The following is a 24,947-nucleotide window of genomic DNA, read 5'->3' on the forward strand; positions in this document are numbered from 1 at the left end:
CTTAGCTACCGCTACTACTAAACGCCTAGCTGGTCCCTCTATTAACCATTGACCATTGTGCTCACTAGCGTGCGGTGAGTCGCGGTTGGATTTTCCAGAAAATTAATAAAAAGCACTACCGTGTGCTATGGATCATATAAACTGGGCATGGGGATCGGTAGAAACGTGATTTGCAAACATTATGATTGGGTTTTCGCTTCGTTCACGCCTCAGGAATACGCAAGTAAGGAGGTTAAAGTGATTTTAGAGTGTCCGATTGCTATGAGTCATTTAGAGATCTATTGTTCTCTAAAGTTGAATTTAGGTCATTCAGGTTGATAAGCAGAACATCTAGAATACTTGAGCCTATTCCGGTATCATTACGATGACTATAGCAATTCCCATTCTCCTAGTATACATAACCGATTATTCAGTTACGAGTAAGACCGAAGAAAAGAAAGAATTTTCTGAAAATTTTACAAGAAAAACGAAGAGAAAAAATACACATTTTTACATACATTACATACATACATACATCCATACATTTCCAATGCTATAAATAAAATACAACAATCATCCGAAAAGTAACTAAAAAAACTAGCGAATAAATTCAATTTTCAAAATATTCATACCACGCGTTCGAAACAACAAAACGTTCGAACGTTGCCATGCTGTACTGCGGATTGCATACCATGTCGTACGCAACAATTATGACGTCAAATTGCATACAATCCAGGGGCGCTTTTACGTAAAGCTCAAAAGCATCGTAATGGAGGAAATGCTTTAGCTTTTGGAATAATTTAAAACTATGGGAATGTAAGTGATAAAGCTTATTTAAATATTTATCAAATAAATAAAAATTAAATAAATATCAATTGAGGCATGGATATTGTCGATAAGCTAGTAATATATGAAAGGAACGGCTTGTGCACTAGACTACATTTTATTAATTAATATTTAACTATCACAGTAACTTTTTTTTCTTTTGTTTCCTTATTGAATTAGTATCTTCATATAAGCCCTTTTAAGCATACACTCTTGCAATACAGCGTCCTGTTGTACTTGTTGAATCGCAAATTTCCCCTTCACATATGTTCTCATTTCCATAAACAGCTATGGTTGCGTGTCATGCGCAATGTTCGCGTCCTAATAAGTACCACACCACGTGCTACTATCCTACAAAAACCCCCTCGAGAACTAGTTTTCCGCCCAAAGAACAAACGCCGGCATGCAAACAAACAACAACAGCCGCAACCGGTGGCCTTCCCTGCAAAATGCTCCAAAACCAAACTTCTGACATCACAGTACACAGCACCGTCTCGCTGCCTAGCAACGTCCGCTAACTTATTCAGGTCGCACAGACCGAAAACAACGATTTGTTGAATCAATAAAATTTTGCACATTGCAAAGGAAAAACTACCCATCGGAGCCGATCTTACGGCATTTGGCGTACAAATTCCGGCACATCCTGACGTAAGTGTCCGTCGCTCGCCGCATACTAATTGAATCCCGGCTTGTGGTGGTGATTTATTTCCAGTGAAGCAGGACTTTGCTCGAGATTTTCGGAGAACGTGAACGGCTAAACCATGAACGTCACAGCAAACCGTCGACATGTCGGCCGTGGTGGTGGTGGGAAGGCAATCCGTGTTGGCAAAGCGAAAGCCCGCAATGGCGCGACGAATGGTACGAATGGAAGTAACGGGACCAACGGTGGTCCGACCGTACCCCAGAACGGGGGAAATGCTGCTACGGCAGCTGCTGCTGCTTCTACTGCTGCAGCAAAGGAGAAGCCGCCGGACAAGGTCCAGGAGAGCTACGAGTCGGACTCGTCGGATCAAGTGTCCTCGTCGGACGAGGAGGAACGGTGGAAGGATTCGAAGCTGTCGAACGACGTCCCGTCCGAGTACTGGCACATCCAGAAGCTGGTGAAGTACATGAAGGCCGGCAACCAGACGGCCACCATTGTCGCGCTCTGCTGTCTGAAGGATCACGATCTGACGACGCAGATGAACCAGCGTGCCATCCAGGACTGCGGCGGGTTGGAGGTGCTCGTCAATCTGCTCGAAAGCAATGACATGAAGTGCAGACTGGGAGCGTTGTCCGTCCTGTCCGAGATCTCGTCCAACCTGGATATTCGTCGTGCCATTGTTGACCTAGGAGGTATTCCGCTGCTGGTGCAGATACTGTCGGAACCCGGGCGCGACCTCAAGATCATGGCGGCCGAAACGATAGCGAACGTTGCGAAGGTGCGCTTAGCCCGGAAGCTCGTACGCAAGTGCAACGGCATACCGCGGCTAGTAGATCTGCTCGACGTGAACATGAAGTAAGTGTGCGTGTGTGTGCGATTCCTGAAGCTCTACTCAAATTCTCAAATAAAATCTTTTCCATTTGTAGCTGTCTACGCTCGCAACGAGACCAGCTGTCAGAGGAGGAGCGAGAAATGCTCGATATGGCTCGTGCCGGAGCACGTGCGCTCTGGTCGCTGTCTGAGTCGCGCCACAACAAAGAGCTGATGTGCAAGAGCGGCATCGTGCCACTGATGGGACGGCTTCTGAAAAGCGTTCACATCGACGTTGTCGTTCCGACTATGGGTACCATACAGCAGTGCGCCTCACAGGCCAACTACCAGCTGGCGATCACGACCGAAGGGATGATCTTCGACATCGTCTCCCACCTGACGTCCGACAACCTCGACTTGAAGCGACAGTGCAGCTCCGCCATCTTCAAGTGTGCCAGCGATAAGGTAAGATAACCAGGGTGACATGGGAGAGAGAGGGGGGGGGGGGATGGGGAAGGAAATGGGGTCGGGGGATTAGTCTAACCCGAACGACAAATGGTTTGTTCCTTCAATCCGGTTGCCGTTTTTCCGCACGAGAAAAGACAGCGAGCGATATGGTGCGAGAGTCGGGCGGACTTGAACCATTGGTAGGGATCGCTCGGGACAAGACGGTACGGGACAACAAGCAGCTGCTGGCCGCAGCTACTGGAGCGATCTGGAAGTGTGCGGCGAGTGAGGCGAACGTGAAAAAGCTCGATCAGTTGAAGGCGGTACAGGTGTTGGTGCAGCTGCTGAACGACGAGAACGAGGAGGTCCTGACGAATGTGGTCGGTGCTATATCGGAGTGTGTCAAGTACCAGAATAATCGAGAGATTCTGCGACAGTGTGGTGGTATACCTTTGCTGGTTAATCTGCTCAATATGACGCACGCACCCCTGCTGGAGAACATTGCCCGCACACTGAAAGAGTGCGCATCGGATCCGGAGAGTATGACACTGATGGAGGAACTCGACGCAATTCGTTTGATTTGGTCACTGCTGAAGAACTCCAATCCGAAGGTACAGGCATACGCTGCATGGGCTCTTTGTCCTTGCATTGAAAACGCCAAGGTGAGCTGGGTGTTTGCAATGTTTAGTTGATTCGTCAGAATACTCTTCCTCCTTCCTTCTCCTTCTTTGTAGGACTCTGGAGAGCTTGTGAGAAGCTTTGTTGGAGCTCTGGAACTAGTAGTTGGGCTGTTAAAGTCTCGCGATAACTTTGTCCTTTCGGCCGTTTGTGCTGCAATAGCGACGATTGCACGTGATCGTGAAAATCTTTCAGTTTTATCAGATCACAAAGTTATACGAATGTTGGCCGATCTTGTGTACACCACGGATGATCTGCTGCGGGAACACCTGGCTGCCGCCATTGCTAGTTGTGCCCCGTACTCCACAAACACGCAGGAGCTTGGTCGCTTGAAGACGGTTACTCCAATTGTGGGTTATATGGTTAGTAACAATCCTCGAGTTCATCGGACAACTGCAATGGCACTGCAAAAGTTGTCCGAGGATCCTCAGAATTGTATCACGATGCACCAGGTGAGTAAGAGCTACGAGTATCTTCTCCTACGGTAGAGTCTAGAGTAAGTTATTCCTGTTGTTCCAGAGTGGCGTCGTTCCATTCTTGTTGGAGACGGTCGGTTCCAAGGATCGCGAGCTACAGGAAGCATCTGCCGGTTGTCTACAGAACATTCGCAAGCTAGCACTACGGGCAGAAGAGTTGGAACTTTGTGGAGAGTAGGCATAGTACCTGAATGTTGCATCAAAATTTCTCAAATTGTCAAAGTATGGATTTTATACAGTAGATTGTGGTTTTACAGATAGATTAGATATTCGGCACATCCTTCAAATGTACGTCACTGGTTTCATGTTCGCGGAAACGATATCCTTTATTAATATTTCGATACATTCGATACAGTTTCGTTGAGATTTGGGTCTTCTGTAACACGTTCGAGTTTACTGACTTTATCTTATCGTGTTTAGTTAAACAAGTCCATTAGCTACTACTACTTCTACTGCTGTTAGTTGCTTCACGCAACGCGTCCACCATACCTTAAAATATCTGTCTTTGGTGACGCCGCGCGAAGGCAATTCAGTTCAGCGTGGTGTAAACGGTCGTCGTTAAATACAACGCTAATACAAAAATAAACGGAATCACAATATTGTTCACCCCCGGTTACACACTGTTTGGTGTCTCTGCAACTGTACGTGCGCACGTGTGTTTCTCAGTACGGTAAAGCATATCTAGAGCTGTTGGCATGTTTTACTTGTTCTCCTATTCTCATCAACTTCACTCAAAGTTCGATGGTACCATTGGTCCACCGTTGGCTTTTCAATAGCTAGCATTGCTACCCCGCATCGAGATGCTCATACGACGTTCGACGCGTCCGACGTGTGGCATCAGTGATCCTGGTGGTGCAAATCTCCATCTCCGAGGCCTAGACAGTAGCGTTCCATCCGTCGATGCACGCCCCCGGAATGGTTCATCGATGTCAGACTTCTGGGACGAACAGCAACTCGATTCGGACTCATCCGTTTCGTCCGGTTCCTCTTCGGTCCACGGATGTCGACCTGCGGAGTAATGTAAGAGTACGCTAGGCATTAGATTGTTTATCGCTAATGTTTGAGTTCAAATGTCAGACGTCACAATTCACGGCAGGAGTCAGTGCGTCATACGGTTCCCAAAAAGCCAATCAAACAAAAATCATACCACTTTAAGAAGGAGCATTTACAAGAGGGACAAAACATACATAGGAGCGAATTGATTTTCCCTTTTGAGTGAGTATTCAATAAATCGGCTTAAGTTCGCAGAAGAATCATATCAGAAAGCGCAGGAGGGTTGCCGTACGTGCGGACACATGCTTGAAGTGTGCGTGGGAACTTTTTCGGCACAGAATACTGACGATGAGAATTTGCTTTCCGGGATTATGCTCTACATTCAACCATAATGGTACAAACAAATGTATCTTGACGCACTTCCAAGAATTGCGACACTAATTTGAAGACAAAACAAAACCTAACGTGTCCCTCAAATGCTGGCTGTGTCGCAGCAACGCATGAATAATTTCTTCCGCATTTCCTCATCGGCTTACTGTCGGTTGTCTAAATTTAAGTAGCTTCCCAGCTACTCTACCAACGCACCGTGAAACACGAGCATCTAATCCTCCGGTCGCTTATGTGGCCACCGCAGCAAGCTGTTTGCCGGGGAAAGCCTCGCGGCAGTTGAACAGCGTACCACAAATTAATATCAACAAAGCTTCCAAATTTTCCCTATCAACAGGCACGACCTCCCACCGCACCAGTGAAGGTGAGCATAATTTCTTAGCCACTCTCGCGACGCGAAAGTGGGTCACATCCGAGCGCACGAAACCTTCAACTGCACGCCATCGTCATCCGCAGGCAATTTACCCATTATACTCTTACCACAGCCCACAAACGGTTCGTAAACGGCACGTGAAACCGTCTTGTTACACTTGTTCGTTATCATACCTATTATATAACGCCGAAATATGGGCCCCCCAGGAAGCCATATTGCCTTCGTGACCTTTAATCTTCTCATCCACAACCACCACAACCTACCGAGTATGACGATGGATTGACGCTTCTCGTGGCTGAGATCACAGTTGCAGAACGGATGTACACTGTCGGGGCTAAGGATGAGTTCCACCTCGGAGTGCAGATCGTGCACGTCGCTGGTGGAACGCTTTAGCTTCGGGTAGCGTGATAGCACGCGCCAGAAACGGCACGCGTCCCGAAATACGCCATTCACCTGCTCGATGCTTTCGCGTACCGATACCTCGTGGAAGCAGGCGCACGAGATCTCCTTTGCACGGCGTTGACCATCCTCGGTGCTAACCATGCGGTCACCGGTTTGGTCGATTTTGTTGCCGACCAGTATGACCGGCACGTCCAACAGAGGGTCCTGGAAGTGGTTTCAATAAAGATATGTGTTAAAAGTTGAATAATTATTTTACTTCATTTCGTCTAGGACGGCCATGTCGTATTTGTTAATAATTTTTGAATGTAGTCTAGCAACATTTGTTACGTTAATTCTTTGGTTTATTTTTTGTTTAGATGACAAACTCACAATTTCGGATATCAATTCAATTGATATTACAAGCATTGATAACAAGTAGTTGGATAGTCATTCCTCATAATGGGAGAACGGTCCGGACGTCGATTCCGGACCGTTATCTCCTCAAACACCAGATCGATCATCAGACCATCTCTTGGATTTTGTGTATCAGCATGAGCTGATACCAGAGCTGATAAATCAATTAACTGACAAAACTTTGGAAAGAAGAACAAGCTCTTGAATAGATTCTACGGTATTGAGTACAATAAGTTAGTCTTAAGCGATTTGATTTTTGTAAAACATCACTCAACGAAAGGTCCTGAATCTAAAAGTCTTGACAGAACAAGCCTTTCTACATTGGTACTCTCTATTTCTCGGCGATTTTCCCTTTTTTTGCACTCATCTCCAAGCAACTACCCAATAACCAATTGAAATTCATGTTCCTCATGAAGAATCTGCTGCTTATTCCAGGAATAGTATCCAATTTTTTCAAATAATGTTAAAGTACTCCACAATGCAACTTCACAGCTCCCAAAACCAGGCCACAAGGAAAGCGACAAAACGATGTTGGTTTTAAATCTGTAAATCAAATAACTCTCTCTCTCCTTTCAATTGCCTTTATCCATGTTTTATGGCAATGAAATTCGAGAATCGAAAAGACACGGTACAGAATCCGTACAATAACAAATTACAGTACACACACGGATCAGTTCCACTTCGCCAATGCACTCTTGGTAAAACAAACCAATAACAAAACAATGCGGTGTCAGTGTCCTGGGATGAACATTTGCTCACATCCTCGGCAGTCTACTGGTACGGCTTTGGTAGGAACTAGCACATCACCATACAATTTAATTGACTGCCGGAATGCTATCGACCGTTTCGTGGAAGTATAAAAAGCGATCAGTGTAAATCCACTGAAGGAAAATGTCGGTACGTCTCTATGCTATGTACTGTCCGTACGAAATCGTCTCAAGAAATTCATTCTTTTGATTTCTTGCTATCGGTAGTGGACATCAGCAAAAGTAAGGAAGGAAGATTTTCTTTATTTCCTTCCAATAGCTCTTGAGCGCGTTATTTTCACTTTTAACCTTTGATTGCGAGCATTTCGGTTGGTTCCGATTTTAACTTATCTGCGATGCTGCGATGCCCTTTTTTCTCGGGAATGGTATTTCTGAAGACTGAAAGTAAAATTGCCAATCAAAATCAAATAAACCAAACATTTCATAAGCGCCAAGAGTGGATGGAATCTGCACAAGTAGGATTGGGGAAGCGAAAAAGGGCCCGCCAAAACTGTGATAGTAGAAACTCTTCGGAAAGGAATTTCCTACCCAAAACAAAAAAAGTTCATCGTCCACTCTAACTCTTGCAGATATTTTGACCGTCCAAAAAAGGGCTCCAAAGATACAAAATTGTAGGCACTGAAGTTGCCAAGAGGTGGTCTAACAAAAGGAAAAAAGGTGAATGAAAGTACGCTTGTAATTGAAGGTGAAAATTGCCCCAAAGTGCAATCCGTCCAACATCAAACACACATACACACAGTCAGTCACAGTCCACAGCTCCACTCCAGCCCACACAATCAAAGCCCTTTTCGTTTACCTTGTTGTACGAACCGAGCCGACGACGCCGTTTGTTGTAGTTGATAAGAAACTTCAGTCGATTGCACTCGTCGAAGCTGCACTTGTCCGCCACCGAGTACATCAGGATAAACGCCTCCGCCCAGCGTATGTTTGCCTCGAGCGTCAGGCAATCGGCTTCCTATTTTTGGAATCGGCAAAGAGAAGGAATCGAAAACGCCCAGAACGATCAACAACAATGTACAGTGTAACGAAACGCAATATTTTCACTTCACGCAAAGTGCGAGATGGATGGCTTACGTTTGGCTGGCCTGCTGCGTCTAGTATTTCGAACAGGACGAACTCGTTGTCGATCAGCGTGTTGAAGGTGTACACCTTTTCCAGGTTCGGGTCGTACTCGCCGATAAAGCGTTTCGTTATGAACCGTACTACCATCGCTGTGGAGTAGAATAGGTTTGAACGGAAGGGTAAGAGTATGTGTCAGTCAGTAGAGAAAAGTGTTTATGGAGCATGAAAAATGTAAAAGGAATTTCAATTGTTTTTGGAACCTCTCGTGAACGCAAAAAAAACGTCATTTTGGACATTCTTGTTTCATTGAAAGGAGCATTGAATGTTGGGGAAGCAAGTCCTCGTTACTACCAATCGTGGATGAGAATTTTTGTCGAAGAAATTTTCTTCAGAAATAAGCAATTTGTACTATTCAGAGCTCCTTAAACAAGGATTTTGCGCCGAGAGAACTACATTGATAGAAGGATTTTCGGTTGATAAGAAATGCTTCCACCGGGCCGGTCTAGAATCTAGGGTCGAATCGAGATTCGACTGTAGCGTTGAGATTTTTTTCTGTATAAAATTCGCGATCTGACAATACGGCACTGACAATACCGTCATTATTAATTATAAATAAAATAAAATTCGCGATCTGCAGCCGCATTTTTTGAAGGATGCATCAACGTTATTACTCCGTCTCAGATTGAGCCTATCAGGCCTTCACAGATAATGTGAAGGATATGTCTTAGAGAGAAATTGGGGCTATAAATGTTCTAATTAGTTCCAGTCCAATATCCCAGACATGAGACTGAGATTGAGTTTATCAGGCTTTAGCAGAAGCCATATCTCAGTGGCATATTTCAAAATTAGGACTATAAATGGCCTTTACAGGCCCAGCTACATCCGTCACGACGAATGCTTTGTATCGACAAATTTGAGGAATTGGCCGCCCAGTTTCAAGAATGAATATCAGAATCTACACAACATCTTGTTTATTATATTCATGTCTTAATTGCAAAACAGTATCAGTTGGATTGGCAATCACAAAGTAATTAATTAATTCTCAATCTTTGCCCATTTTCTCAGATAGACTTCCCCCACAATTTTACGGTAATGGTTAAATTCTAAGAATATAAAATTAAGGGACATCTGCCGGTAGCCTAATGAGCGAATTTGCTCCCGCCTGCGAACAACTTAACGCTTTAAACGGAACCTTCTTCAACGCTGCCTAAAGGCAAATCTGACCAGAAGAAATCTGAACAATCAACAGGTGTTCTTCATTGCTGTGAGGCGGCATTTTCTCGCTCTCTTCAAAGTTTTTAAATCTCTTTTCCTGTTGCTATCGATGTTTGCATGCGAAAAGTTACTTTGTAAATCATCCTTAAGTCATCGAAACCCATCACAATGGATAGTTGTGATAACGAAAGCAAGAAAACATCCTGTGGATAACAAAAAAAAAAAAAACCAGAGTCCAATCGAGTCCAATCCTCCCAATCGACAGATGCCAAAGGAAGCAAAATCAATCTCTCACCGGTGGCTTCCTGAAGGCCCACCTGGGAGTTCAATTTATTTTTGTAATCGATTTCTACACCACCTTCCATTTACCTGTAGCTTGTTTTTGTTTCCATTTTGTTTTCTATACAATTGTTTTGGTGTGTGTTTTCCTAGTCTTTTTTTTTTTTTTGCATGTTTACAATTAACTGTAAAGCGCGGAATACGAGGCGCAAAAGCTCCGCTAAGTCATGCAACACGTGTCGTTCGTGTGAGGTGAAAGCGTGTGTGTTTATTCCTGATTGTCCCCATCGATTCGTATCACGTTGTCAACGGTAACAATGGTGCCAGGTAAGTTAGGTTGAACGCCAACCAAAGCAAGGGAAAGCATTGACAGGAAATTAATATGTACGCATTACTGACTTTTCTCATCGACGGTAACTTTGTGACAATAACGAAAAGCTTCTTCTATTCAATTACAGCACACAACATATCGATAGGATGTAAGGACTTTTTGTTCACTTTTTTACAAAAAATGAAGATTCATTCATCAGTGTGGATCTATGAACGAACAACTCTCACCTAGCAATAATCACCCGGCATCCTCACAGGCCCCGGTCTACGGTAAAGTAATTGAGAAAAGTTGTCTAATAATTCAACGATTCAAGAAAAATTGTTAACGGCAGCAGCAGCACACCCACACTACTCTACACAACAGTTTTTCCCTTAGCCGGTGCTAAGCGCTATCGAATCGTAAGCAATTAGAAAGCAGATGACGACTGGGAAATGGCGTCACCCAGTGCCAGCCAAGTGGCTAGAGAAAGTTTGGACTTATTGGTAGATCGCTACCAGGATACGTCACAGAAATTAAAGAGCAAGAAATTGTCTTTTGCTAAGATAGTCGAAACCATTTTCCAACCGGACCAAGGAATGTGGGAAGAGAAGGGAAGAAAATTTTGTCCAAAAGGTAATCAAAACATCGCAGTAGAACGATTTGTAATTAGCTGCTTGAATGGTTTTAATAAGGTTTTTAGCTGGTAAGCGATTGAGGCTATCAATTGACCAACTAGCGGAAAGGTTTGAAGGTGTTCTAGTTTTTAAAACATTTGTTCCTAAAGCCTCGCTAAATCAATCCCTTATTAGTCGTAAACGGAGAACTTGTTGAATGTTTACATATTTTACAAGCTGTGCTTGTATGTTTAATCTGTTTATTGATCACCTTCGACTCTTTAAGTCCATTTTTAAATTAAGAATATCGAAGGATGTAAGATTTCCTCTAAGTTATTAATTCTCGAGGAAGGCTTGAGTTATATAATACTCAGGTAAAATCCTTTTCAACCCTATACCTATATCTTTTCATTCAAAAGCTCAAATATTTATCCAATCACTTCGACATCAGTTCCCAGTTCAAACAGATTTAATTTTTATACAACAAAAAAATCACCACTGATTGATAAATTGCCTTACAAAAACACTGTTCGAACACTGTTCTTATCTCGTCTGGTTCCGATTTGCAAAAATAGCAGCACGCTTCCCACGATGACAACCGTGCGATTCATTTATCATAATCAAAGGCGGTCGGTTGACGAAAGAAGACACCCAACCAGGGTCGGGAAACTGGATCCAGAACCCACATCGTCTCCGTCTTGCTGTGGTGAGCTGGGAAGCCATAACCGTGTGCCGCTACTGTGTTCTAGCGTCTAGTATTTCATCGCTTTCCCACACTGCTTTCGCAACCATACTGTGGAGGGCGTAAAGATTACCCCCGTGTCACGAATAATCGGAATTGCTGTAACCTGGAAGCTGGAACTGGAAAGAGTAACGATGGCCACAAGTTGTGTACGAAAAAAAAAACCTATTTCGATCAGTGCCAAGTGAGACTTTTGAGAGGGAAAAAATTTGCTAAGCTCTTCTAAATCTGCCTTAAAATGACGCTTGTCGAGTGTGCCAACGAGTGCAAATGTGATTGAAAATAGGGAACAACATCGATAAACGGACAGAAAACAAAAAAAGGCTTTACCCAACTCGCGTAAGCCTACCAGTAGCCTGACATTGATGGATGAAATTTCAAACCCAACCAATGCCGGTTCGATGTATCGGCTGGAGAGAAGAAGAGAAGGAGTGAAATAGGCATCGACTGGAATGATGCGCTTCAATTGATAACTTCCCATTCGTGGGTCATTCAGACGTCATTTCGACGAGGTGGGCGAAGAAGCAGGAAGGGTAACTCCCGCATGATGAGTGGTTGACTCTAATTTCTCAATCAGTGCCATCGAGATTTCGGTCGCAGCCCGATAGCTGCGACCGGGCTCTGACAGTTGCTTTTCCGGAGGAAGAAGCCATCGGGTGATACACATATGTGTCACCCACCAGTGAGCGGGATGTTTCGGATTTCCTGCCACATGCCAGAAATTGATCCTCTTACACACGCGGAGTGGCAGGTACACTAAGAGTGCTAAAAAATGTAAACTAGGTCAACATTGAACACCGGAACACATCCAAAATCGCCGTGGGTTCCAGAGAGCGGGTCGGTGGGCGTAATTTCTATCACGTGCATCGTGTAAAGGGCCACACACACCTATCCCTATGCAATTTACTGCATCTGCTTTGCATCAAGTGAATGATCACTGCTTCTAGAAACTAGAAATGTGAAAATTGTGCTCTCTCTCTCTTTGATCACGAGAAGTGTGTTTATTTATAAATGACAGATGAAGGCCTATTACTGGTTTACTAGTACGCGTGGCACTCATAATGGGCCCTCCGTAGCAACAACTCTCTATTAAAAAACACTTTCCCCACAACATCAATTTCTTATGATTTTTTTTTTCCAAAAACGGTATTGTCCCGTGTGTCCTCATGTTTGATCTTATAATTGAATTTAGAAAATTCCTCGAATTCAGCACTTCTGGAACTCGTAAAATTGTTTGCCACCACAAAACAATTGTAGGAACAATTCGAACTTCAATTGATGTTTTTAGGCATGTTGTTCACGCCCTGCCACACCAGCCTCTGTTGACAAATCATATTTGATTCTCACACCCACATCCGCTGGCACCATGCCGTTACTGGCTGGTTCAAAAAGAAGTGGATGGTCTTTGACATCGCGCAAAACTGCGCATTTTCTTGCCAACACAAAATCTCGCCCACTATACACAAACACCTCCCGCAGGCTTGATGGTTGGTCAGGGCAAATATCCATCTTACGCGACGCGTTCCCGCTTTCAGCAACCATGGATCCTTGACAAAACGACGCTTAGGCTGCCTTTTGCCTACCATTTGCCTGCCTTGCCTCCAGACAAACGAACCCTTAATTGAGTTCTCTTTCATCGTGTCCCGACAGATTTTCCCTTGATCGGTACGGTACGCGACTCCGTTGTTTGCCTTCAACGCGCGTTTTGACGTGAGCTGGTGAGCTGGTTCGTTGTAGATATCAGGCGCAAAACTTTAAGCTTTAAGGCGAATGAACTTTGCGAATGCTATGTGAAGTTCCTGGAAGGTTTGAAGCTTTTCACCCTCTCGTTTTGTGTCCCCCAACGGGGGAAGATACCGGTGTACTTTCTTGCCTCTTGCACAAAGAACATGATCCACACTTCCACGCGTAAGGATAATTGGACAAAGGACTTTTGTGCAATGGTTTTTTTTTAATTCCTTCCCATCCTTTCACTCGCCTGATTGCGATAGATAAGATCGGTCGCCATCAGAGATCCGAATCCTAAGATGACCTAATTTCCGGCTCGACGAAATAAGGATTATATTTTACACTACCATCATCAATCTTTTGCCCATCTTGCCACGATCCCTAGACTCCCGGCTTCCATCCCAGCCCATGGTAATCCGATGCGTCTACGCAACCACTACGTCGTGTGGTTCAGTTTTGTCAACGATCTCTTGGAAAACCCTCTAAAGCTTCCGTTAAGCCTTCCGTAGCGGTATCATGCGGTCCTGGGGAGTTTTCTTTTTTTTACAACAAAAAAGGAATATTTACTACTACCGCTGCCATCCATCAGTTTCGGTTTCACTTTCGATTCTGTCATGCGTGTGGTTTCACTTTCTGCTGCCCATCATCCGGAGTGGCGTCCCGAGGGGAGTTTGAAGTGGTGGAAAACTCGCATTTATATGTCAAGCGTGGTACAAAAAAAAAACGGTGTCGCCCGTTTGGTCCAATGCTTTCGGCGAGGAAGGCAAACCGTAAGGAGGGGGGACATATACATGCACTTTAATTTATATGGCACATCAGCGGTAATATTAATGGAGCTTTTTAATGGAGCTGTAATGGAGACATATGGAAACAAAAAAAGGGTAACGCGTCACTTATGCTATTGCCGGAGTAAATATTTCTCTAATGTAATGTTTTATTGGATTTTATAATGGCTTTCTAATAGATTAATTTATTTAATTTATAGATAATTTACTAACAAAAAATTTCCAAAGCATAACAAAAATACATTTTCCGGTGCATAAAAATGCAACTTTTTTGGTTTTTAAGTTTACAAGTTCACAAAAACACATTTACTCCCTCACAGGACAAAGATGGTTGGGATTTTTGCCATATATGATTCTATTTTCAGTCTCGCCTGTTATAACAATGCATCAGCGATGCTGGCCAAGAAATTATTTTGATATGCTCTACCCCTCAAATTGATCCAGAAATTCGTGATCTGGAGGAACCGGGGCACGTTAATGTTCGTATGCTTGAGATCTACAAGAAGACGACACTACTTTGCCACACTTGTGATACTTTTGGGAGGCTCCTTGTACTGCATATAAATCTCACTAGTAAGTGCCTTTCCTGAACAAAAGAATACAGGAAGTTACAGTCTTATCACATTATGAATCGTTCAATGCTCAAATATACGAATGAAGCCATCAACCATCACAATAATTTATCGATAAAATGATATCTGTATCAGATAATTCTAAATCAACAATTCGCATACGACAGTTGGACGATCAGGGCCAATCACTGTCAACATTGTTGCACTTAAAAGTAAGAAACGCGCTTGACCTTTCTTGCAAGTATTTTTAGAGCAATACTAATGCTCTCCCCCAGAAGGTTTTTTTTTCTGTGCTCTTAAAGTGCAATCTCGTCAGAGCAATCCAGCAGAGTACTCTGTTTACGCCGATCCCTTCGTTTATCTATAAATTATACCTAATCGTGCAAAAAACATGGAAGATCTATTTGTATACGCTATCAGGGTAAACCTAATCGATCCACGCCCCTCGATCGTAAATCAAGTGAAGAATCGAACCATTCATAAATTAAGCTCCCAGCACCGGCTTACCTGTCTTGCCGACGCCACTCTGTCCGAGAACCATCACGCGGAATGGTTTCGCTTTCGGATGCAGACCCAGCTTGGCCAGTGACGATTTCGGTGAGGTAGTGTTCATGCTGATCTCCGGTATGTGTTTGTGTGTGTGTGTGTGTCCCTTGCAAACGATTACAAGCAGCAGTCGTGGCTTAATTGCTGCACGATAGCAATTGAGCTGATGATGTCACCTGGCATTGACTACACCCCACAGAATCACCCATAATGAAGGCTCGCCGTGCGTGCTCGTGGCACGTTAAGTATAGGGAGCACCAGACACAACACGACGCACTTTTTGGAAGAAAGTTCGACACACTAATTATGTATGCGCCCTTACTTCTCGCCACCGTTCTCTCACCCGTGCCGCGTGGAATCAATTTTCACTTACTCGTTCGGGGCAGGAAGAAAAACAAAGTTGCTTCTTTTCCATGGTGATTAACGATTTTCCTGAGATCACGTTTCTTCGGATACGGAGCAGAGGGGGGTTTTATTGTGTAAATACAGGAAACCTATCGGGACTTCTTTCTTTGGCAGGCCGATCATCAACTGACGGAGGATTTCCGGCAGTTTGCCGATGCTATTTTTATTGAACGCGTGTGTTTGTGGAGGTAAATTTCAATTATCACTAAACAATTTTTATCCAATCAAGCGTGTAAACTTGCTTGCTGTTTGCGCTGCACGAGTGTAGGAGTTGTGTTTCGCCCTGCCATCCGATCCGGATTCATTTGTATCGAGGACCGATTTTCCAATCGTTTCAGTCGCTCGTGCTTTGTTCCACAACCTCCCAGGACATCTGGTTTGCCCCAGCTCCACGATATGCTCAGATTCTATTTATTTTCCACACACTGCTGTCCGAATGTACAAACACCGTGCTGCTCCGTGCACGATTATATTTACTTTCGCCGTCCGATTACTGTTGCCTGTTGTCCACGGACGGAGGTAGGTAATGGTATGGTGGTAAGCGAACGGGTAGTCGACAGAGTCCCCTCACTATGACAAAAGATTCAAGTACGGACGCAATCTCGCTAGTGCGTAGGTGCATTAGCGCTTGCCCTCAAAAACGCCGTACTTGCGATCGACGGTGACCAACAGCGAGATGCACTGCTGCAACCGATTTATCCACAGCCCATGATGAGACAGAGTCAACAGCGGTGTGCCTTCCAAACAACAACCTTGGCCCGGAAGACACCCGATGATGATGTACGACGACACACACATACACACACTACAAGACACAGTTACACGAATACGGTAGAACACGACACGAGGCACACTTGACACTTGTTAAAGGTTAATTAACGTCACTCTGTTTTGGCAGATACTATGTACTGCACTAATGCCACAAACGAACCCGTGTGTCCGTAATTTCTAACCATGCGTAACGCGTACTCCACTACACAGTAGGTTATCGATCAAAATGTAATACAAATCCAGCTAACCATGTTAACTCCACTACTGCACTTGCTGTACTCTACCTACTAGGCTATGAATGTTTTCTACTTAAATAACTCAATACCAAAATGGATGCACAACTATACGAAAATTACTCCGGATATAACCGGAGTTTAAGTTCACAACTTCCCGGCAATGTTCTAGCCCCGTGACTGACAACTGCAGTGAAGCTGAATCGCGCCAAAAAACCAAGGAAAGACAGATGGATGGTGTATGTATGTGTACAGGAGCTGATGTTGATTGCGTTTGAATCGCGTTTGCGATCTGATGCTGTTTGTATCCGGTGGCAGTAGTATTTATAATGCTACGATGGGGCCTGGTAGTAAACATACCGGTCGGATGGAACAGAGAGAATTGACAATTCTCTCTAGGAGAGAGAGTGCTTTGGGTGATTAACTCACGGGTAGCTGGTATTATGAACTATGGGAAAATGAAATGGTTTAGCATTAGAAAAAAAGGGTTTTTTATTAGGATAGAATATCCGGGGTTAAATCTTGACACAAAAAACTTCTTGTCCAAACAATAACTTCATTCGGCAATTTTTTTATGAATGAGAACTGATCGTCCAACTTAGTGGTATTAAGAAGTGGTCGACCCGATGGTAAGATGGCACTTTGATTTTCTATAATTTTTTTGATTGTATTTCTTTATTTTTCTGTATATATTTTTTCTTTAATACTTTATTGATATTTTCAACTTTATTTATTGAAGAATTTATCAGAGTTTTATGCTTTATTATTATAAGTAACTTCGATAAAACAATGATTCAAATCCAGCTATATCTAAGTGAAGAACTTGTATTAATTTCCACGAGAGGACAAATGTTGGTGGAGGCGCCCAATACTTTAGCGAGACATGTACATATAATGTGGTGATAATTTGTCCAACGGGATACATTCGAAATCAAAAATAGTCAAAAATTGTTTCTTCTACGTTGGCTCTACAACTTTATGAAAACTTGGCTTAAAAGCTTCCTTGATTCCTTGACCAAAATTACAAAAATCAGTACAGTAAATCCTAGAAGCGAGAGGATGGTTCCGAAGTAACCGCTGTCTCAACATCGAAACTGTTTTAAATCGGATAGCGAAAAAGTTATATAAACTTATGTTTCTTCTATGTCATCCTATAGTATCTTAATTGTAGGGTATAATTATAATTTTCTAATAAAAAAAACCCGCTCATCTCCTCCCACTTCAGCAAACGAAAAACACCAGGCGTCTCCATAGTGCACCGCACACTTGATCGGCTCTCTTTGGAAATTTCCGATCAAATTCTCTCATTCGTTCTCTCACTCGCAATAGCACTCCTCTCTCGCTGTCAATTCACAGTCTGCAAATGTTGAAATGTTTTCTTGCGCTCTGTTTTGATCCGGATTTTCCCCGGTTGGATCGAAGAAAGTTCACCACCACCTTTCCATCCACAAAAGGTAAGAGATCGATACGCGTCTTGGTAGCGTGGCGTGCACATTCTAAGCCACCTCGTGCTATTACACGCTTCACCGCGCTTTGATCGGGTCGAGGCGTAATGCGGTGCGATGGAGTGCACCTGGCTCGCTTGTGTCGAACAGTTTTCCACCCCACCCGGATCCGCGTTGTCGGTGTCGGGCAGCACACACCGACAGCAAACAGCGGCAAACACGATGGATTGTAGTTACAGTGTGCCAATTATTCTGTGCACACAATAACACTCGGGATACTCGGTGTTACCTGTTGATTGCCGGCGAGAACCTGGGAAGTTTACCTCGGACATTTATTTTACGTCGCAATAGAAAAACGCGGTAATCATGTTTGTGGAAATTACTCACACATCACACACTTCTTCAGGTCGAAGGACTCCCAGCTAAGAGGTGGAGCTTCATTATTGTTTGACGAAGCGTTTCAGCTTGTTTTCCGAAGCGAAGGAAAGCCCTTTGCCCGGGTTAGAGAATCAAGAGGACTGCTGGGAGGCACAAGCAAGGAACGAAGTTATGTATCGAGCGAGCAACTTTGCCGATCACTTTTAAAGACATTATGGCGTAATTTTTGCTTATTATTTCACCATTAGAAACTTCTACGCAGTGGAGATTCCAACATCGACGACGATAAAACGCGATACTTTGTGAAGCAAAATCATGATTACGTGTCCGCGATGTGCAAACGCTATGGGGTTTGCCCCGGTTTGCCTCTGCAGAACATGATATGATAGACAACCCGAGTGTCGCGAGAAAATCGTACCAGGAACAAGCCGCACAAAGAAATATTTATAACCTCAAACCTAATCGGACGTGCAAACAGGCCCGGGAATCGAAAAGCCATCAACTTTCTAATTAATCGGTTGCGTGCCACCACGCTCCACCATTTATTGTGACGTCGGAGATGATGCGGAACAGATAGAAATATTTGCGGTGACGATGGCGAATTCTGTCAGATTAGTGGTCGAGGCGTCCCGTTTCTAGGACTGTACCCTTCTTCTCGCCACTCTTTTGTTTCCGATTCACGCCCGATTTGGCAGCTGTCGGGGTGAGTTAGCATTTCAGCTTTGCTTTGCTCCGAGGGTCACAGACTTTAGTGCCGTCAACATGTCGGCAAGGATCTGTATGTGGTGTCGATCGGTGAACAATTTATGCAAATTAATCTTAATCGTCTCCCTCTCTCGCGCGCTCTCTGTACGGTACAACAGGTGTCACACCGTTTCTGCACATAATAATTCAACCGAACCGTAGAATTCATGGGAGCAATCACGCCTCCTAGGCAGTAAGCAGTACACTAACGATTATCTATTGAGGTTATCTTTGTGGGGTACTCATCCCAACGTTCTGCGCGACTTGGAGTTCATCTTCACCGGGCCCGGTAACTTGCTCAGATATGCTTCCGAGGCAAACTCCAATTATCTACCGCGTATCTAACGGTGTGGACCATGTTAGCAACACGTATCGAATCAGTGGAAAGGTTAAAAATAACCCTCTCCTCCAGAGTACTTCAGACACGCTCAACATCAGGCAGCTGGTGAAGCATGATTTATGATTGCAATGAACCGCAACCCGGGAAAGCTAGTTTACGCGCTTTCCTGGCTGCCTATCTACCCTTCTCTGCCTAGTATGCTGGCTACTTGACGATATTTTCATTATTATTATCACCCCGAATGCACTAAAATAGGAGTGGAACAGAGGGAAAAACTGATAGACATAGGAATGTTCTGGAGTTGCCATAGGTCCCAAGGTTTCCGTGGTGAAGGTCACGGAAATCACAGCTCCCAATATTTCGCTTATCACACAAAACCCAGCGATGGTGATCGATGGTTGCCGTATGCTTTTTGTTTCAGTCTGCATGCGAAAGGTGTTTGTGGGAAATGGTGGCTCGGTCCTGACTGGCAGTAGAATATGTTTACGACGAAAATCAGGTCGTAAATAGCATCCCCAGGCGTGTCAGGATACAGAGAAACAAGAGAAACCAACCCGGTAAACCGGTTTATTGTTCTCCGGTACACTGTTGTGGTTCGTGATGAATGGAATTCGCTTTTGTGAGCAGCTTTCCGATAAGGAAATGATGATGCGATATAGACACACACCCACACAAGCAGGGGGTCGATTTGTTTGTTCTTCTCCTTTTGCTTTCCTATACCCATTTGGTGACTGGCACCCTTGGTAATGGTCGTGGGAAAAGTCGTTGCCCACAGGCATTGATAGTGACAGTGGAAGGAGGATATGATATGATGCTCCCGTCCAGAGGAAATGCTTATTTCGTGGGAAACGAATAGCTCTGAAGTGCTTGTGTTTCAGTTCTCGGAAGAAAACTGGAATGGAAACAGTTGAGGAATTCTGAGAATATACATCTTGGTGGCCTTATAGGCAGTCCTGCAATTGTTATTAAGCTGATTAAAATATTTGCATCTTTCAGGGTAGATATTGTTTGCATTGAGAGAAGCTGGAGAATCCAGGATGAATAATTTTACGAATTCTATAGAGTTCTTTAGAGAATGGGGGTTCCTATCACGACAAGACCGATATCATTTCCCAGAACTACAACCTCAACAAGTTGTTGCACCAATTTGCATTGTGGATGAAGATCTCAGAATGGCTGAGAACTTCCAGACTGGCAGTTTCAGCTTCAGGTAAACAACAGATCAAGGGAAACTAAGACCCTGCAGATACCACGTCGTTGGCTCCATTCACGCCTTAAACAGCGTAAAGGTTTTGCCAAGGATCGTTTCATCCAGGAGGAGCTTCAAAGTACAACTATTGATGCAATTTTTATCCGATGGTGCTCTTAAGCAGCTAAATAATTAACATTCTTTTTTTCTGGCTGCTTCTTAGCCTTTCTATACTTTTTTACCACAAATCATGTATTACACAGGATCATGTAGAAATCCTGTTTTACTATTTTAGGTTTTATTTATTTCTTCGCATGGGATTCGGCATCCGGTTCTAATAAAATTGATCTTCTGAAGTAAGAATCGGAAAATAATTACTGCGCTTAGTAAAAATAAATCTACTTAGAAAGAATTCTGGTATACTGACGTGATTTTAAAAATATCTTTCATCTTCATTACCATCGATGTCCTCCCTAATGCTTATGATGAACATTGCATCGTAAGACGAGAACATTGCCGGGGCGTTCTATTTCTATCTCTCCAACAAACGATAATCGATCTCCAAACAGTGTCTTCTTTTCTCTACCTCGATCATAAACGCAATATTTTCAAGGTCAGACCACCAAGGCACACCATATGACTCGTACGAAATGTGCGTACGTGTTTTTATTGATGCTTTTCTTCGCATTTACTTCATTCCAGTAGTTTATTGCTATTTTTAATCTGTTTACTTACTGGTGCAGAGTGCGCACCGAGGGGCAACCCGAAGAACTGTCTAACCTACATTAGCGATCGTGTTAAGATGGCTGAACGGAACCGAAAAAGTGTTGCTAGTGATAATTGCAAGGTAGCAAGACAGAGAACAAGAACACATCTTGTCATCTAGCAGCATCCAGAACCCAATCTTGTTTCTGTTAGTTCGGTGATTTGGTCCGTTATCTGTATGACGTTGGTACCATCATTGACGTCTAATCGCGAGTTACTTTACGAGGAAGCGAAGGAAAACATGTGGAACTCAAAGACAATCGTGCCGGTATGGGCAGCTCATCAATCAGCTCAAGGCAGTGGTCGCGTGCAGTCACAAGGTGGTGCGGGACCGACGCACACACATACTCATTAGACGAAGGTTTGAAGGGCGGTTGGCGCTTAATCTCGATCGTGTTTTGTTGATAGTCATCGTACGTAGACAACACATTTCACTGGGTGAGATTGCCAACACCCACCCCGAGAACGCCGCCAGGGTACCACTAACACCATCGCACAGGTCGTAGAAATAGAATGGCTCGAGGTACGTCGTTGGCAACGCTTTCTTGTCTAATATTCCTTAACTGTTTGAGCCCATTGATAAGCTGGCCGGCGAACGGCAAAGACGCTTCTGACATGTCGCAGCCCAACTTCGATCAGTATCTTGGCGAGTAAGTGTTATATTGTTTCTTGATCATGTTTCTCCTGTAATGAAGCGTTACCTCCCGGTCTCTATTGTTTGCAGCTATCTCAAGCCTGGTGATACACTGGCCCTACTGCTTGACTACGATGGTACACTGGCTGAGCTAACGTCCCATCCGAATCTCACGCAGATGAGTGACGAGATGCGTGAAAGTTTGCGCAACATCGCAAACAGTGGGAAAGCGTTTGTGGCGGTAATTTCCGGCCGTGATGTGGATGGGGTGAAGGAAAAGATCGGAATAGACAACATGATCTACTCGGGCAACCATGGACTGGAAGTGCTGTATCCGAACGGTACCCGTCACAACCAGGGTATACCGAAGGATGCGGCAGATAACTTTGACAAGATGATTGATCATCTTAATCGAGAGGTGAGAGATATCTGGCTAGTGATATTGGCGCCGATTGGTGATCCTAATCATAACGTTTTACAGGTCGTTCATCATGGCTCGTGGGTTGAGAATAAGCGCGTGTCGATAACGTTCCACTTCCGTGAAGCCGAACAGAAGTACGTACCGGAGATGGCAGCACGCGCCAAAGAGATAATTGAATCGTATGGATATCGGGCAAATCCGGCGCACGCATCCGTCGAGGGCAAACCACCGATACAGTGGAATAAAGGCCTGGCGGCAGAATACATACTCGGCACCAGCTTTGACCCGAACTGGCGCACCCGGAAGGTGTTGTTTGCCGGAGACGATACCACCGACGAGGACGTGATGAAGATGATCAAGGGCACGGGAAGGTCGTTCCGGGTAACGAAAGATAAGGACCTGGTGACGAATGCGGACTATAAAATACCTTCGGTGGATGCGGTTTATCGCCTGCTAAAGTGGATCGAATCGAGAGTTTCTTAGGGTGACGGTGAAAGAGGGTTTCCAATCAAAATAAAACATTCAAGTGCCGTGTTGTTGTAGAAGGCGCGCGCGCATTGTTGCTCGAGTGACAATCATATGGTGTTTGTAAACAAATGCTGTTTCTTATCAAAAGATGCTGTTTCTTATCATGTTCAATGTCTTGGGCCACTAAAGCAGAAACCAAACGCGCGAATGTGATGAAAGATCATTAAGATCAGCCTCCTGGAGATAGTTAACGGCAGATTAATGGCACGTGTGTGATTGTTTAGATTTATTATCTGAATCGCGAGCAAATTGCTAATTTTCTTTTTAATATTTATATAAGGATAAAATCGTTTTGCTAAGTAATTTTATGAGATTTTGGACTCATATTTGCTTAAAACCCGAACAAAACATGAAAATTATTAATTTAAGAAATTTGAAACGAACATTTTAGCTGACCTTCGCCCGCTGTGCTCGAATCGAGCAGCTGTCAACCGTGTAGTCGAGCAGCCGTCGTTGTCACAATAAACAGCTGTCAAATGGATTGCGAAAAGAAAACAAGACACGGAAAGTTTTGCGGTAGTTTAGGCTTTTTCATGTGATTTATTTATTGTAATAAATTACCGATCGAATAAAAACATGTCTTCGCCAGAAACCCGGCTAGAGGTAAGTGTAAGGTGGAAAGGTCTTCGCGGAATCTGATCCCATGACAAAGACTGATCACCCATTTTTTCTGCCACGTTCGTTGGTTTCAGCTGTACGAAGATGGTGCGGAATCGCCTTCCGAGCTGATGAGCGGAGATATGACCGTTACGAGCGTTCCGCGGAATACAACCGACCCCACAGCACCTAACTTTAACACACTGGACGAACCCATTCGGGATACAATTGTAAGATAGTAGAGCGATGGGCGTAAATGAGGTGGGGAAGTGTACACATGAATGAAATCCTTTCATCCTCCGCTCACCTTCTAGATGCGTGACGTAAAAGCGGTCGGTGTCAAATTCTACCACGTCCTCATACCGAAAGAAAAGAACACACTGCTGAAGGATTGGGACCTTTGGGGACCGCTTGTGCTATGCACATTTATGGCCACCATCCTTCAGGGCTCGTCAGATGACATGCACGATGGTGGACCTGAGTTCGCCCAGGTTTTTGTGATTGTGTGGATCGGTGCCATGATTGTGACGCTGAATTCTAAGCTGCTTGGTGGGAAGATGTAGGTTTCTTACCAATAATTATCGAAATAGATCGATTCCTAAGCATAATTTGTTTTTACAGATCTTTCTTCCAATCAGTGTGCGTCCTTGGCTACTGTCTTACACCATGCGCTCTAGCACTTATAGTGTGCCGGATAATTCTACTCGGAGAACAAACAACGTTTCTGTTCTTCTTGCGATTCCTAGTAGCGTCCGGCGGGTTCGGTTGGGCAACGTATGGTAAGTGTATTTCAAAGATATACCCTTTCGAAAATACCTTTAAGACTGTAATATCTACTTACCCTAATCCATTTCCGTATAGCCTCGATAATCTTTCTCGGCGATAGTCAACCACCGAACAGGAAAGCTCTTGCCGTCTATCCTATATTCCTATTCTACTTCATCATATCGTGGCTCGTTATTTCGCACAGCAATGTGTAATGGAACCGGGCGACGTTGTTGATGCACTTCAATTCAATTCCATTGTGATCAGTGTAAAGAGCTAAACCCTGGAGAGAGGACAAAACGCCTGACGCTGACTGAACCGTGAGCACACCGTAAGGATGGTACTTTTGAAGTGTTTGCTTCGTATTGTACTTCACTATAGTAGGTCAGTAAAGCGATAGTACACACACACACACATGACGACATCACGGCCAGTAGTACTACAACAGAAAAACGCAGGTTAACATTGACGTTAGGGAAACGATTGGAATGAAAAGGAGAAAGACAAAGCATGATCCACTTAGAGTAAACGCTATCTATACTAAACGCCTAGATACATCTTTTGTATTATACAAACTTTCCACATAAAATAGAGTAATAAAAAAATGGGATGAATCCGCACAGTTCGGATTCGTGCAATGTAATCTATTGCTGGTCCGACGCCTAACTGACAAGCGTACAGCAGGGCGGCTAAAACCGAAATTCGC

At 44.0% G+C, this 24,947-nt stretch overlaps 5 protein-coding genes across 5 annotated transcripts in view; 4 read left to right on the forward strand and 1 right to left on the reverse strand.

Annotated features, from left to right (window-relative positions):
- Positions 1–24,947, forward strand: part of LOC126564560 (probable cytochrome P450 6a14) — a 282,624-nt gene that overhangs the window by 201,408 nt on the left and 56,269 nt on the right. The gene's annotated exons all lie outside the window — the stretch shown is intronic.
- On the forward strand, positions 1,566–4,039 carry LOC126565825 (armadillo repeat-containing protein gudu). Its single transcript, XM_050223035.1, has 5 exons — positions 1,566–2,302; positions 2,374–2,722; positions 2,860–3,366; positions 3,439–3,834; positions 3,902–4,039. The coding sequence occupies exons 1-5, from the start codon at positions 1,566–1,568 to the stop codon at positions 4,034–4,036; spliced, it is 2,124 nt and encodes a 707-aa protein (XP_050078992.1). The 3' UTR covers positions 4,037–4,039.
- Positions 4,618–15,098, reverse strand: LOC126565034 (ras-related protein Rap-1b). The gene is made up of 5 exons (XM_050222174.1): positions 14,988–15,098; positions 8,248–8,384; positions 7,970–8,128; positions 5,875–6,217; positions 4,618–4,866 (listed from the first exon to the last, which is right to left on the reverse strand). The coding sequence occupies exons 1-5, from the start codon at positions 15,091–15,093 to the stop codon at positions 4,628–4,630; spliced, it is 984 nt and encodes a 327-aa protein (XP_050078131.1). The 5' UTR covers positions 15,094–15,098; the 3' UTR covers positions 4,618–4,627.
- LOC126565149 (uncharacterized) lies at positions 21,792–22,847 on the forward strand. The gene is made up of 3 exons (XM_050222297.1): positions 21,792–21,946; positions 22,021–22,348; positions 22,412–22,847. Exons 1-3 carry the CDS (start codon positions 21,810–21,812, stop codon positions 22,832–22,834), a joined length of 888 nt encoding a protein of 295 aa, XP_050078254.1. The 5' UTR covers positions 21,792–21,809; the 3' UTR covers positions 22,835–22,847.
- Positions 23,344–24,525, forward strand: LOC126565335 (protein YIPF6). Its single transcript, XM_050222508.1, has 5 exons — positions 23,344–23,482; positions 23,572–23,706; positions 23,791–24,035; positions 24,098–24,255; positions 24,338–24,525. Exons 1-5 carry the CDS (start codon positions 23,456–23,458, stop codon positions 24,454–24,456), a joined length of 684 nt encoding a protein of 227 aa, XP_050078465.1. The 5' UTR covers positions 23,344–23,455; the 3' UTR covers positions 24,457–24,525.

The sequence above is a fragment of the Anopheles maculipalpis genome, chromosome 3RL (assembly GCF_943734695.1).
Source record: "Anopheles maculipalpis chromosome 3RL, idAnoMacuDA_375_x, whole genome shotgun sequence".
In the NCBI taxonomy this organism is placed as follows: domain Eukaryota; kingdom Metazoa; phylum Arthropoda; class Insecta; order Diptera; family Culicidae; genus Anopheles; species Anopheles maculipalpis.